At 42.2% G+C, this 14,884-nt stretch overlaps 1 protein-coding gene across 2 annotated transcripts in view; it reads left to right on the forward strand.

Annotated features, from left to right (window-relative positions):
* Window positions 1-7,958, forward strand: part of LOC137250418 (uncharacterized) — a 78,229-nt gene extending 70,271 nt beyond the window's left edge. For both annotated transcript variants that reach the window (XM_067783190.1, XM_067783179.1), the window contains exons 4-6: window positions 2,958-3,055; window positions 3,120-3,245; window positions 7,634-7,958. In XM_067783190.1, coding sequence (XP_067639291.1) covers window positions 2,958-3,055; window positions 3,120-3,245; window positions 7,634-7,794 — 385 coding nt within the window. In that variant the 3' untranslated portion in view covers window positions 7,795-7,958. The remainder of the gene's footprint in view (window positions 1-2,957; window positions 3,056-3,119; window positions 3,246-7,633) is intronic.
* The last annotated feature ends 6,926 nt before the right edge of the window (window positions 7,959-14,884 follow it).

A 14,884-nucleotide genomic window follows, 5' to 3' on the forward strand; every position in this document is an offset into this window, starting at 1 on the left:
AATCAAACTGATTACCCATTCCTCAGCTTGCGCTGCTTTTATATATTTCCCCAAAGGTCTAGACGTTTCACCTTCTAGAAATGTTGGATCTCCTGGTTAGTTACCACCTATATACATGTATATTTCTAGTTAATGCCTTTCTACTTGCCATATGCGTGTGTATGCGTGAGTAACTACTTCGGAGATGACTACATCTGTGTGTGTGAGAGAGATCTCTTCGTCGCCTTTTATGTACGTGTGTAAATGGATTAAATTGATGTGTTCGGGTACACAAGAGTGGCAGCTTGCTTTACTGTTGTTGAGCCTTTATTTACTAACAGCTTAGTGATGCTATAAATCGCCACAATACTATGTTGTGATTATTGCGCAGCGGAGAGGGATGAGAGGTGAGTTCAGTATGCTATACAATGCAACCTTAAAAACAATTGCTGCCAAGTGTTTGCAGGCATAGATGATCTAGACATGCTGGTTAGGGGTAAATTTCGTGTAAAATTAAAAATTGAGCAACAAATCATTCAAGCAAACATTGGACTGGAGAACTGGACTGCCTAAATGATTGCTCTCAACAAGGCTCAAGCAGCCCTGGTGATAAGGTTTCCAATAATATCCATTAGGGATCTGAGGAATACTCAAAACCTCTTCGTGTTGAAGCTGCATTGAGGACGATGATATGAAATAATGTTGTCGATACATTCTTTAAGGGTTCCGCGCTATGTTATGGTATTTTGTTTTCAGTTTAGTCAGATCTCCGGAGGATATATCGATGATTTAATTTAGTGGTATTTGAAAACACATCCTCGCCACGAATGAGTTCTACAAGTGGAAAGTGGGGAGCTGGCAAGGGGAGCATTTGCACCGGGCGCTACACACAGGGGGGCGCCAAATAGTTCGCAAAGCAGAACTTCCTGGATAAATTGTATTTTAATTATGATGATTTCTGGAAAATATTGATTTCTGGAAAAAATTTTCTATACTAAAAAATGCATGCATATATCCGGAACACTTGGAATAATTGAAAGCATATATGTTTTTTCTCACGTTCAACGTTACGATGTCAAACGTGAATCTGATACACGATGCAGCGCCAGAATACAATCGGTTAGCGTTATCGTCGATGGGCTAGAGAATGTAGTAGAACACATAGAATAATTTGCAGATAACAAGTGACACCAGAAGCGAAGCTACAATCCTTTCCAAAATATACTAAATTTTAGTTTCATAACATTAGTTTGTTTCTGGTATGAAATCTTAAGGAGGATTGATCATATTACAAGATCAGGGGATGAATTTTAGAGAAGCGTATCATGATCTTAATCATTAGCGACTGAACTATCCGAAATTCGAGACACTTTCTGTGAAAAAGTAATAGAAAAGGCGAAGTCTCTTTTTGAAAAATGCGATATTGATATAGTAAAACGTGTAAGAAGGCGCCGCAAAATGCCTGGAGAATCGGCTAGAGATGTTGGTCTTTCCGCAGAATGTGAAATTTCTAGTGTAATAAAAAGTGTTCTCGATCTTCTCCAAAAAGAAATAAGTACAAGATTTACACGGCTTACTTTACTTAATTAATTGGCGCTTAACCGTTAAAACGTTTATGACCGTCCAACAAGGTGCACCAGTCGCTTGTCCTCTCTGCTAACCGGCGCCAATTGGTCACACCAAGGGAGTTTAAATTGTTTTCCACCTGAACCTTCCAGCATGGGGGCTGCTTCCATAGGCTAGTTCCGATAGAAACACTTTCTTGGCCGGAGCGTCATCTTTCATTTGCATAACATGGCCTAAACAGCCAAGCCGATGCGTTTTAATTCGCTGGACTATGTTGATGTCTGCGCAGAGCTCGTACAGCTCATCGTTAAATCTTCTTCGGTACTCGTCATCGCAAACGCATAGAAGTCCATAAATCTTTCGAAGAACTTTTCTCTCGAACACTCCCAGAGCCGCTTCATCTCCATATAGCAGGACGGGTATATTAAGTGACTTGTACAGTTTCATTTTCCTTTGCCGAGAGAGGACTTTACTTTTCAATTGCCTTCCTAGTTAAAGGTAGCATTTATTGGCAAGAGTGATTCTTCGCCCGATTTCAGAGCTGATGTTGTTGCTAGTATTGATTCTGGTTCCCAAATAAACGAAGTCTTTTACTATTTCGAAATTATGACTGGCAACAGTAGCGTGGTTGCTAAGGCGCATATGCGCTGACTCTTTGCTCGATGACAGAAGGTACTTCGTTTTGTTCTCATTCACCATCAAACCCATCTTTAGCACTTCTTTTTCAAGTTTGGAGTAAGCAGAACTAATGGCGCGGGTATTTAGGCCGATGATATCAATGTGATCAGCATATGCTAATAATTGCACGCTTTTATAGAATATTTTTCCAGAGCAGTTAAGTTCTGCAGCTAGTATAATTTTCTCCAGCATCGAATTAAAGAAATCGAAAGATATGGGGTCACCATGTCTGAAACCTCGTTTAGTTTTCACGGGCGCAAAAAAACCTCACTACGTCACTGATCATCCGAGGTCTTGTTGTTTTTAATCTGGTTATTGATATTCTGGTCATAGTCGGGTGGAGGAGGAACATAAGTTCATTGATTTCGGGCTCAAAGTTGGGCGATGGGTACATCTCTGTCTCCATTTAGAAGGTCAGAGAAGTATTCCCCGCATAATCTAAGTGCTCTCTGAACATCAGTTAAAAGGTCACCGTTTTCATTCTGACAGTATTTTACCCTGGACTAAGAACTTTTCGTCTGTCGTCGAATTTTTTTGCCAAAATTTGCAGGCATCATTCGTGGTGACTAACAGCTCGTGCTCCTCGCACTCATGCCTTTCTGCCTGTGCTTTTTTCTTCCTGCAAAGGCGTCTCGCTTCCTCTTTAAACTCGCAGTAGCGTTCACATACTCTTCTTGTTGTTTACTTTGAAAATATACACAGCAGCTTAACACATTTTTTTTCACAATTACTAGAGAGCCCGGAACTGCTAACACCGGAACTGCTATCACCGGAACACTTAAATTCCCTCGGGATTGGGATGGACAATTTCGAATTCGCTATTTTCGAAAAGGTATGTTTATATAATCATATCTTTCTAAGAAATTTAAACTATAACTTTTATTTATATTATGCAGATTCCACTACTTTCAGAACTGAACCGATTAATTGGAACAGTCTTAGGTACAAAGTTCTAAGCCTTGATTGTGACAAACTTATCATCTATGCCTGCCAGAATTTTCAATCGGGGTCACAGCACGCTGGTTAGTAATTTTTGATTTGACTAAGCATTTCGATTTTTGTCTGTGTCCGAACGCCGCCAGACCAGGTCCCTATTAAGCATGTTCGTCACCGAAAACGAATGGTCTGCAAGATCATTTGAGCGATATAAATATAAATAGAAGCGGTTTTCTTATTGGTGGAAAATCAGTTGTACAACTCCTATTTTACTAAAACTTATTTCCGCCGACTTATTCTCATTATCTATGCCACAAAGGCAGTAAAGAAGATATAGGAGCTCACGCTAATACGACTCTCTCACATACAGGGCATGTATTTTAAAATGTATCGCAATGTATAGTTGATCTGCTCGATCCGTGAGGACGTCAAAAAGGATGAATGAGCCCATAGTGCCGTTTTTCACTAATTATTTTTTATTTTTATAAGGTTTTTTCTAAATTACACATTTCTTTCTTCTTTTAAATAAATTTTTTTTACCAATATTCTTTACTAATTTTAATGAAATCAAGGTTTCTACTTTGTTACATTTTCACAAATTTTATGAATTTTTTGTTCTTGTTACTAATTACTTATTTCTATTTTTTATACTCATTTCTAAAAATTACTTAGTTTTTATACTCAGCTGTACTTGTACACAGGGTATTATAACTTTGATTGGATAACGTTTGGTTGTACAGGTATAAAGGAACCGAGATAGATATTGACTTCCATTCATGTACTCGTATCAAAATCATCAGTATCGAGAAAAAATTTGATTGAGCCATGTCCGTCCGTCCGTCCGTCGGTCCGTTAACACGATAACTTGAGTAAATATTCAGATATCTTCACCAAATTTGGTACACGAGCAACCCTGGACCCAGAATAGATTTGTATTGAAAATGAGCGAAATCGGATGATAACCACGCCCATTTTTTATATATATAACATTTTGGAAAACACAAAAAACCTGATTATTTAGTAAATAATACACCTAGAATGTTGAAATATGACGTGTGAAAATTTTAAAAACTTTTTAAAATGGGCGTGGCACCGCCCACTTGTGATAAAATCAATTTTACAAATATTATTAATCATAAATCAAAAATCATTAAACCTGTCGTAATAAAATTCTCAAACCTATCGTAGAAAAATTAACGAAATCCCTTAAGGACCACACCCAATTTTATATAAAAGATGTTTAAAAGGATCATGGACGAATAAAATAAGCTATATCTTTGCAAAAATAGCTTTATATGAATGGCATTTCATTTCCCAAGTGAATTTCTAACAATAAATAGGAACAACTTCAAAATTTTAAAAATGGGCGTGGCACCGCCTCTTTTATGACTACGCAATTTTCTATGTTTCGGGAGCCATAACTCGAAGAAGAATTAGTTCAGAATAGGGCCATATGTACATATATATTATTGTGCAGCCTTGTAACACTATTAAGCACACAAAACAAACAACAACAGCATTTCAAGTGTACAACTGGGTATGTAATGTTCGGTTTCACCCGAACTTAGACTTCCTTACTTGTGTTTAGTAATTATTTCCAAAAAAATTCTTTGTTTATTTATTTTACTAGTTCTAAATAAAAAAGTTGTTATTCGAATTTTTTTTTGTCAAATATCTTTACTAGTTGTAATTAAATCAAGTTTTTATCAAAACCTTTATTATTTTTCTTTATACTAACAACTTTTATAAGTTCTTAAATTTTTTACTCCTTTATGGCTACTTATTTTTATCAAATACATTTTTTATTAATTTTTCAAACTACTTACAATTTCTCATAGCAATCTATGATCAAATTGATATGTAGGTAATAAAAACTAACAGCGTTATTCTGTGCACTTGACAAATTGTCAATAAGTTGACAAGCAACAAGATTTGTATCAAGTTGACAAACATTTCTATTCTGTGCATAAGTTGACAACTCTAAAAAGCTCTACGACCTGTGCTTTTCATCATATTGTAGTGAAATAAATAAAGTATTCAGAAATCAGCTGTTTAGTGCAACAATCATGAAATGGAAAAAACGTAAGAAAAAAACATAAGTAAATATTGTTCATTATTTTTTGTAACAAATATTTTAAAATCATAGTTTTTTCAAGGAAATCAAAAGTGGAACGTGCTACGCATGAGCAATTGGAGCGATATGTCTCATTTTGTGCTGCTAAACCCGAAATGGGAATAGGAAAAAATAATCCGCTGGATTTTTGGCGGTCATTTCGGCATGACTTTGGGGTCTCCCTCGGGTCATTTGGGGGTCATTCCTGGATCGTTTTGTGGACTCCCTCGGGGTCATTTGGGGGTCGTTCTGGGATTTTTATGGGGACTCCCTCGGTATCTTTCGGGGGTGATTTTGGCGACTCCCTCGGGGGCTTCCCGGGGTAATTTGGGATCGTTCCGGGATGTTTTTGGGGACTCCCTCGGGGTCATTTGGGGAACATTCTGGGATGGTTTTGGGGACTCCCTCGGGGTCATTTGTGGGACATTCCGGGATGGTTTTGGGGAGTCCCTAAAAAGATCCCGCAACGACCCCTAAATGACCCCGGGAGGGCGCGATGGAGTCTCCATTACCATCCCGGAATATCCCCAAATGACCCCAAGAGACCTTCCGGGATGGTTATGAACACTCCCTTGGGGTGATTTTGGGGACATTCCGGGATGGTTTTGGGGACTCCCTCATGGTCATTTAGCGGTCGTTCCGGGATGTTTTTGGGGACTCCCTCGGTGTCATTTGGGGACATTCTGAGATGGTTTTGAGGACTCCCTCGGGGTCCCTGGGGGTAATTTGGAGGACCTTCCGGGATGGTTATGGGGACTCGCTCGGGGTAATTTGGGAGATATTGCACGATGGTTTTGGGAGTCCCTATAAAGATCCCGCAACGACCCCTAAATGACCCCGGGACGGCCCGATGGAGTCTCCAATATCATCATGGAACATCCCCAAACGACCCCGAGAGAGTCCCCAAAAAGATCCCGGAATGACCCCCAAAATACCCCGGGAGGACCCGATGGAGTCCCCGAAACCATCCCGGAATGTCCCCCAAATGACACCGAGGTAGTGCCATAAACATCCCGGAACGACCCCCAAATGACCCTGGGAGAAACCGATGGAGTCCCCAAAACCATCCCGGAAAGTCCCCAAAATGACCCCGAGGGAGTCCCCATAAAGATCCCGGAATGACTCCCAACTAACCCTGAGGGAGTCCCTAAAAACATCCCGGAACGACCCCAAATGACCCCGGGAAGACCCGGAGGTGGTCGCCAAAACCATACCGGAAAGACCCAGAGGGAGACCCAATAAACATCCCGGAATGACCCCTAAATGACACCGGGAAGAACCCGAGGGAGTCCCCAAAATCATCCCGGAAGACCCCCAATTATCCCAAGAGAGTCCCCAAAAAGATTCCGGAACGAACCCCAAACGACCCCGGCAGGACCCCGAGGGAGTTTCAAAAACCACCCAGAAATTACCCCCTAAAACCCCAAGAGGATCTTCCCGCAATAATAGCAAAAGTAATAAATCTTCTTTCATTTTCTCTCGATCGCACAATAACAGAATTCTAGTTTAAATTTATCCGTATAAATTAAATTATTAAGAGCGTTTGACTTATTGACAATTTGTCAGCGAAAAGGCTTTTTCTTTTTTACATAGAATAGCAATTATCTACTTCATAAATTGTCAAACTTGACAAATAACAAATAAGCAAGTTGGTGAATTTGACCAAGTGCACAGAATAGGGCTCTTAATTTATTTTGTTGAAGCCTTCGGTAGCATAGCAGAGAAGAGAAAGGTAGCGCCAATACTATTGCAATAAGTTTCAATTGGCCATTTTTCTGAGAAAGGAACAGAAAAAAATTCTCAAAAGTTGTAGAAAAATTTGGTTCCCAATTTGATTCTTTGCATTGTTCATTCATCATGTTTAATGTGGGTTTGGGAATTCTAATTGAAAATCCCAAATTAACGTTAGTCTTGTTCTCAAGCCTGACACGTTAGCTCTAAAAAGAAATTCAAACAACAATTGGTAGGCAAATTTTTAATATGAGATTTTCACCAACTCTCAAATTAACATTAAGCAAAAGACAGCTGTTTTGTTGGGCTTCGTCTATTATGTATTTGCAATATGTTTTAGCTATTTTTTCTACAAAACATTCGAAAGCAGAAAAAACAATGACACCGTAATAATTTCGTTAACAAACCAAATTGCAAAAGGGATGTGGGTAAATCATTCCCACTCTTATCTTCAACATAGTCCCTGAACCAAAAGTCTACATAATGGATAAGAGTTCAACAATCCATTTCTACCTTCAATAAAATTTGAAAAATGCTGCACAAATGGACGAACGTAGTCACAATTTTACATGTCATTCAAAAATCACATATAAACATATTTATAACATTATTTTCTCTTCCAAAATTTAGAACTCGTTTGGGTTTATACACGATACTCTCATCCATCGGATGATATTGTAGACGCGTACAGGGATGCTTTAAGGGACAAAGGGATTGACGTAGAGGAACTCTACTGGATCAATCACTCAGATTGCAGAAATTATATAATCCCAGGAGCTCCAGCATTTTAGTAAGGAACAGAGGAAACGTGTTAAGTGTTAAATAGTTTTGAATAATATATACTTTACATTTGCATATACTTGGTGTATGTTATAAACATTTAGTTGTCATTTGTAATTGTCAGACATTTTATTATAAAACTGAAAATTTTTGAATCTGATTACAGAATAGAGAACTGTGAAATTTTTTACAATTGTAATTTGTTTGATCGGTAATTCTATTGACACTTAACGATATGGCTGATCTAAGGTTGGCGATTACGAAATTGTATCGCGATAAATACGAGCTGTGAAAATATAGAATGCAGCTTATTATGAAGATGGAAAAGGTTTGGGATGTCAATGAAGGTCCTGTTCCTGAATCTCGAGATGCCTCATGGAAGCAAAGAGACACGAATGCTTCAATTATTATTGATTTGGCGGTTGAAGATACGGAAACGTTTCGGATAAGCTAAGGTTAGGTTGAACTGGCCGGTCCATGAGGAAATAAAAAAAGATTGAATGAGTCCGTAGTGTTACCAGAAATTTGTTTGAACGACCAAGCTGACAAACCCTATCAAAAACTAGGACGTATTTTATAAAATAACTCCATCCTCTTGGCGCATACTAGACGCTTCCTACCACCACTTGCTGCTTCTAGATCTGACTGCTGTATCACTCCTAATAGCTGGAGTCTCAGCCTGGCAAGCGCAGGATACGAGCACAGAACGTGCTCGATCGTTTCCTCCTACAACCCGCACTTCCTACATCTGCTATCACTGATCAAGCCTAATTTAAAGGCATGTGACGCCAGAAGGCAGTGTCCAGTCAGGATACCCGTAATGAGTCTGCAGTCCTCTCTTTTTAATGATAGACGCAACTTTGTTAGTCTAAGGTTGTAAGACCTATAAATAATCTTCGACACTTTACAGCCCCGCGCTTGAAACCACACCTTTCTCGCTTGGTCGGTCATGTGTAGCTCTCGGCTTCACTTAATCTCGCCCAGTCTAATTGGGAGCTTCAAGGGATGCGCCCTATTTAGCTAGTTCATCCGCTTTTTCATTCCCATCTATTCCCATATGGCCTGGGATCCAATATAGATGTATCCTTATCCCTGTCCCAATTCTCTCCAGAGACTGCGTACACTCTAACACGCATTTAGATGCTGTGCTGTGCGAGATTATTGTCTTAATTGCTGCTTGACTGTCAATATAAAGTTAACACAGACAGTTGCAGCTTAAGTTATTCTCTTCCTGGATTTCTACTGCTTTGGTTACGGCTAATATTTTCGCTTGGAAAACACTACGGCAGCATGTAGGATCTGTTTATTTCCGGATCAGCACAGTATACCGCAGACCCTACTCCTTCCACTACATTTGACCACCCTTGCACCAACCGTCCACATCTATTGTGGCCTTAAGATCTCTCTCGAAGCGCAGATAGGGAATCAGGTAGTCTGTTCGCTTTGTGATTGATGACCCTATAATACTATGGCCGTATGATCGGAGCTCAAGCTGCCCCGAGGCACCGATCCTGGATGCAGTTGTTGACGCTATGCTCCTTGCTACCAGATCTAAGGGTGGAATGTGCAGAATGGCATAGTAACTAATCACTTGGTCGCTCTTTGCTACATTCTTCACTTTTTCTTTCTTAAATAAAAAGATTTTTGGTTTTTCTACTACAGCGTTATAATTTTTTAATCTCGTTAAAGTAAATTTTAATGTTGTTAAGATTTTGACATTTTAACACTTTATAAGCTATACAAAATATATATTACTAGCGTTTACCCGCGGCTCTGTCCGCAAGGAGAAAATTTATAATATGGGCTATTCACGTTAGCCTGCTTATCAAGTTATCTGTTTAAAAATTTGAGTAACAAAAACTAAATGAGCTGATAATCCTATATAATCCCCAAATGATCCTGAAATTATCCAAAAAAGAAATGACCATGACGCTATCGCGGACGGATGCAGAAAACCATCCAGAAATGATGCCGGAAGGGACGCAAAATGACTCCGAAAAAGTCCCGTAATGATCCCGGAAACCATCAAGAAATTATTTCGAAAGTTCGCAAATGATCCCGAAAATACCCCGACGGGATGCCTGACCGATCCCGAAAACTATCCAAAAATGATGCCGGAAAGTTCCTAAAATGATCACCTAATGGTCCCGAAATGATCCCGACGGATCCCCAAAACCATTTGGAAATGATGTCGGAAGTACCCAAAATGATCCCGAAAAAGTCCTGAAATGAGCCTGACGGGATCCCGGACGAATCTCGAAAATCATTCAGAAATGATGGCGAAAGGGTCACCAAATGATCCTGTATTAGTCGCGATCCCAGACGGATCCCGAAAACTATCCAGAAATGATGCCGGAAAGGTCCTCAAGTGATCCCCTAATAGTCCCGAAATTACCCTGACTGGATCCCGGATGGATCATGAAAACCATCCAGAAATGGTGCCGAAAGGGTCCCTAAATGATCCCGTATTAGTCGAGAAAAAGTCCCCAAAACCACTTAGAAACGATGTCGGAAGTACCCCAATTGATCCCGAAATGACCCGGGCGGGATACCGGACGGATCCCGAAAACTATCCAGAAATTATGCCGGAAAGGTCATCAAATGAGCCCGAAAAAGTCCCGAAGTGACCCCGACGAGATCCCGGACGGATCCCGAAAACCATCCAGAAATGGTGCCGAAAGGGTTCCAAAATGATCCCGAAAACCATTTAGAAATGATGCCGGAAGGTACCACAAATGATCCCGAAATGACCTGGAAGGGATCCCGGACGGATCCCGAAAACTATCCAGAAACGATGCCGGAAAGGACGCAAAATTACCCCGAAAAAGTCCCGTAATGATCCCGGAAACCATCAAGAATTAATTTCAAAAGAACGCAAATGATTCCGTAAACCATCCAGAAATGGTACCGAAAGGGTCCCCAAATGATCCCGTATTACTCGAGAAAAAATCTCGAAATGACCCCGACGGGATCCTGGACGGACCCTGAAAACCATCCACAAATGGTGCCAAAATGGTCCTCAAATGATCCCTTACTAGTCGAGAAAAAGTCCCGAAATGACCCCAGAAATGGAGCCGAAAGGGTCCCCAAATGATCCCGTATTAGTCGAGAAAAAGTCCCGAAATTACCCCGATGGAATCCCGGACGGATCCCGAAAACCGTCCAGAAATGATGCCGGTAAGGACGCGAAATTATACCAAAAAAATCCCGAAATTACCCCCACGGGATCCCGGACGGATACCGAAAACCTTCCAGAAATGAAGCCGAAAGGTCCCCAAATGATCCCATATTAGTCGAGAAAAAGTTCCGGAATTACCCCGACGGGCTCCCGGATGGATCCCGAAAACCATCAAGAAATTGTACCGAAAGGGTCCCCAAATGATCCCGTATTAGTCCAGAAAAAGTCCCAAAATGACCCCGACGGGATCCCGGACGGATCCCGAAAACCATCCACAAATGGTGCCGAAAGGGTCCTCAAATGATCCCGTACTAGTCGAGAAAAAGTCCCGAAATTACGCCGACGGGATCCCAGACGGATCCCGAAAGCCATCCAGAAATGTTGCCGGAAAGGACCCCAAATGATCCCGAAAAAGTCCCGAAATTAGCCCGACATGATCTCGGACGGATACCGAAAACCATTAGGAATGAAGCCGGAGGAGACCCCAAATGATCCCGAAAAATTCCAAAATTACCCCGACGGGATCCCGGACGGATACCGAAAACCATATAGAAATGATGCCGGTAGGGACCCCAAATTATAACGAAAAAGTCCCGAAATAACCCCGATGGGATCCCGGACGGATCCCGAAAACCATCCAGAAATTATGCCGAAAGGGCCCAAATGATCCCGAAATCGATCTCGGACGGATCGCGAAAACTATCCAGAAATGATGCCGAAAGGCTCCCCACAGGATCCCGAAATAGTTCCGAAATGGCCCCGCGGGGATCACGGAACGATCCCGAAAACCATCTAGAAATAATGCCGAAATAGTCCCGAAATGACCCCTTCGTGACCCCGGACGGAGCCCGAAAACTATCCAGAAGTGATGCCGGAAAGGTCCCCAAATGATTCCCTAATAATACCGAAATAACCCTGACGGGGTCCTTAATGGATCCCGAAAACCATCCAGAAATGATGCCGAAAGGGACCCAAAATGATCCCGAAATAGTGCCGAGATCACCCCGACGGGATCCCGGACGGATCCCTAAAACTATGCAGAAATGATGCCGGAAAGGCTCCCCAAATGATACCGAAATAGTTCCGAAAAAGTCCCGAAATGACCCTGACGGGATCCCGAAAACCATCCGGAAATGATGCCGAAAGGGTCCCCAAATGATCCCGTATCAGTCGAGAAAAAGTCCTTAAATGACCCCGACGCGACCGGGACGGATCCCGAAAAAAACTAGAAATTACGCCGGAAGGTACCCCAAATGCTCCCGTATTAGTCGAGAAAAGTCCCGAAATGACCCCGACGTGATCCCCGTCGAATCAGGAAAACCGTCCAGAAAAAATGCCGGAAGGGGCATCAAATGTTCCCGAAAAGGTCCTGAAATTACGCCGACGGGATCCCGGACAGATTCCGAAAACTATCCAAGAATGATGCCGGAAAGGTCCTCAAATGACCCCCTAATAGCCCGAAATTACCCCGACGGATACCCAAAACCATTTAGAAACGATGCAGGAAGGTACCCCAATTGATCCCAAAAAGTCCTGAAATGAGCCTGACGGCATCCCGGACGAATCTCGAATCCCTGAAATGACTCCGACGGGATCCCTGACAGATCCCGTAAACCTTCCAGAAATGAGGCAGGAAGGTACCCCAAATGATCCCAAAATAGCCCCGAAATGGCCTCGACGGGATACCGGACGGATCCCGAAAACCACCCAGAAATGATGCCGGATGGGACACCCGAAAAAGTCCCATAATGATCCCGGAAACTATCAAGAATTTATCTCTCAAAGGTACGCAAATGATCCCGAAAATACCACGACGGGATGCCGGACGGTTAACGAAACCAATCTAGAAATGATGCCGGAAGGGTCCCCAAATGATCGCGAAATAGTCCCGAAATGACCCCCGACTAGTCCCGAAAATGTTCCAAAATAACCCCGACGGGATCCCGGACGGATACAGAAAACCATCCAGAAATGATGCCGGTAGGTACCCCAAATGATCCCGAAATTACCACGTCCGGATCCCGGACGAATCCCGAAAACTATCCAGAAATGGCGCCGGTAGGTACCCCAGATGATCCCGTATTAGTCCCGAAATGACCCCGACAGAATCCCACACGAATCCCGAAAACCATCCAGAAATGGTGCCGGAAGGGACCCCAAGTGATACCGAAAAAGTCCCGAAATAACCCCGAAGGGATCCCGGACGGATCCCGAAAACTATCCAGAAATGATGCCGGATAGGTCCTTAAATGATCCCCTAATAGTCCCGAAATGACCCTGACGGGATCCAGGAAGGATCCCGAAAACTATCAAGAAATGATGGCGAAAGGGTCCCCAAATGATTAGAAGAGAAATAGTCCCGAAATTACCCCGACGGGATCCTAGACGGATCTCAAAAACCATCCAGAAATGATGCCGGAAGATACCCCAAATGATCCCAAAATATCCCCGAAATGGCCACGACGGGATCCCGGACGGATGCCGAAAACCATCCAGAAATGATGCCGGAAGAGACCCAAATAACCCCGATAAAGTCCCATAATGATCCCGGAAACCATCAAGAATTTATCTCTCAAAGGTACGCAAATGATCCCAAAAATACCTCGACGGGATGCCGGACGGATCCCGAAACCCATCCAGATATGATGCCGGAAGGGTCCCCAAATGATCGCGAAATTGTCCCGAAAAGATCGCGGAATAGTCCCGAAAATGTCCCAAAACAACCCCGACGGGATTCCGAACGGATCCCGAAAACTATACAGAAATGATCCGGTAATGGGCCCAAAATTTTCCCGAAATAGTCCCGAAAAAGTCCCGAAATTACCCCGGCGGGATGCCGGACGGATCCCGAAAACCATCCGGAAATGATCCCGGAAGGGTCTCGACCGCACTTCCCAGCTCTCTGGTGCGCTATCCGCTACTCCTTTGCAGGTGACTACCGTGCCACCTCGTAGGGCTATATTTGTGTCCCGATTACACGCCTGGCTTACTGAAAATGGCATTGCTTATTACGTTTGCTCTAAACTTGGTGTTGCACCCACTAGTAACATCAATGTGTATAAATTTAATTTTAAATATGAGAGAGACATCTGCTCATTTATAATATCCCTTTCAGATGATCATTTCAATAAGGTACTTGATTCCTCTTTTTGGCCTAAGCATACTGTGGTTCACTTGTTCACAAGAAAGGCGAGGGCCGAACCTATTTTATTACAGCCAAAAAACGGTATGACGAACACAGTAATAACAACACAAAGGTAATTGCTGATCTGTTCGTGCTGTTCGTGGTTTACGATCAAAACTTGTTCCATTCTTCCTTAATTCTTTCAACTTTCTGCACAAGTTGTAGCTTTTACGGAGACCTGACTAAAGCCTGATAATTACAATTCTGAGGTTTTTTCAAATAAATATGCTGTTTATCGTGATCGCATCTCTAGAGCGGGAGGTGTCCTTATTGCTGTTGAATCTAACCTATCATCTGAGTTGATTTCGCTGGACAATATCTCTCATATCGGTGGGTACTGCCCTTACGCAAATACCACCTTTATCCCTTCCAGAAGACCCTCTTCACCCTACGCTAGAGATATCACTTGATATCAGCCTACCCGTAGGATTCAAGTACAGTCTCGTCCCCGATCTAGATGCTTCTACAAAGCGAATTTCATTATGCTCAATGATCTGTTGGCTTCCCATGATTGGTCGGATCTCTATGCTTGCACTGATGTCGATTCGGCTATCTCTATATTTTACAGTACGCTTGATGGCTTCTTTGATACCTGCATTCCTACTCGCTATACCCTATGTTCGAATAAGCCCCCTTGGTTTTCAAGGCAACTTATCAGACTTAATAACATTAAATCTAGGCTTTATAAGAGATTCAAGAAATCTGGAGCATCTGCAGACCTCTCTAAATATCTAATAGC

This window comes from Eurosta solidaginis, chromosome 1, assembly GCF_040869045.1.
Source record: "Eurosta solidaginis isolate ZX-2024a chromosome 1, ASM4086904v1, whole genome shotgun sequence".
Taxonomy (NCBI): domain Eukaryota; kingdom Metazoa; phylum Arthropoda; class Insecta; order Diptera; family Tephritidae; genus Eurosta; species Eurosta solidaginis.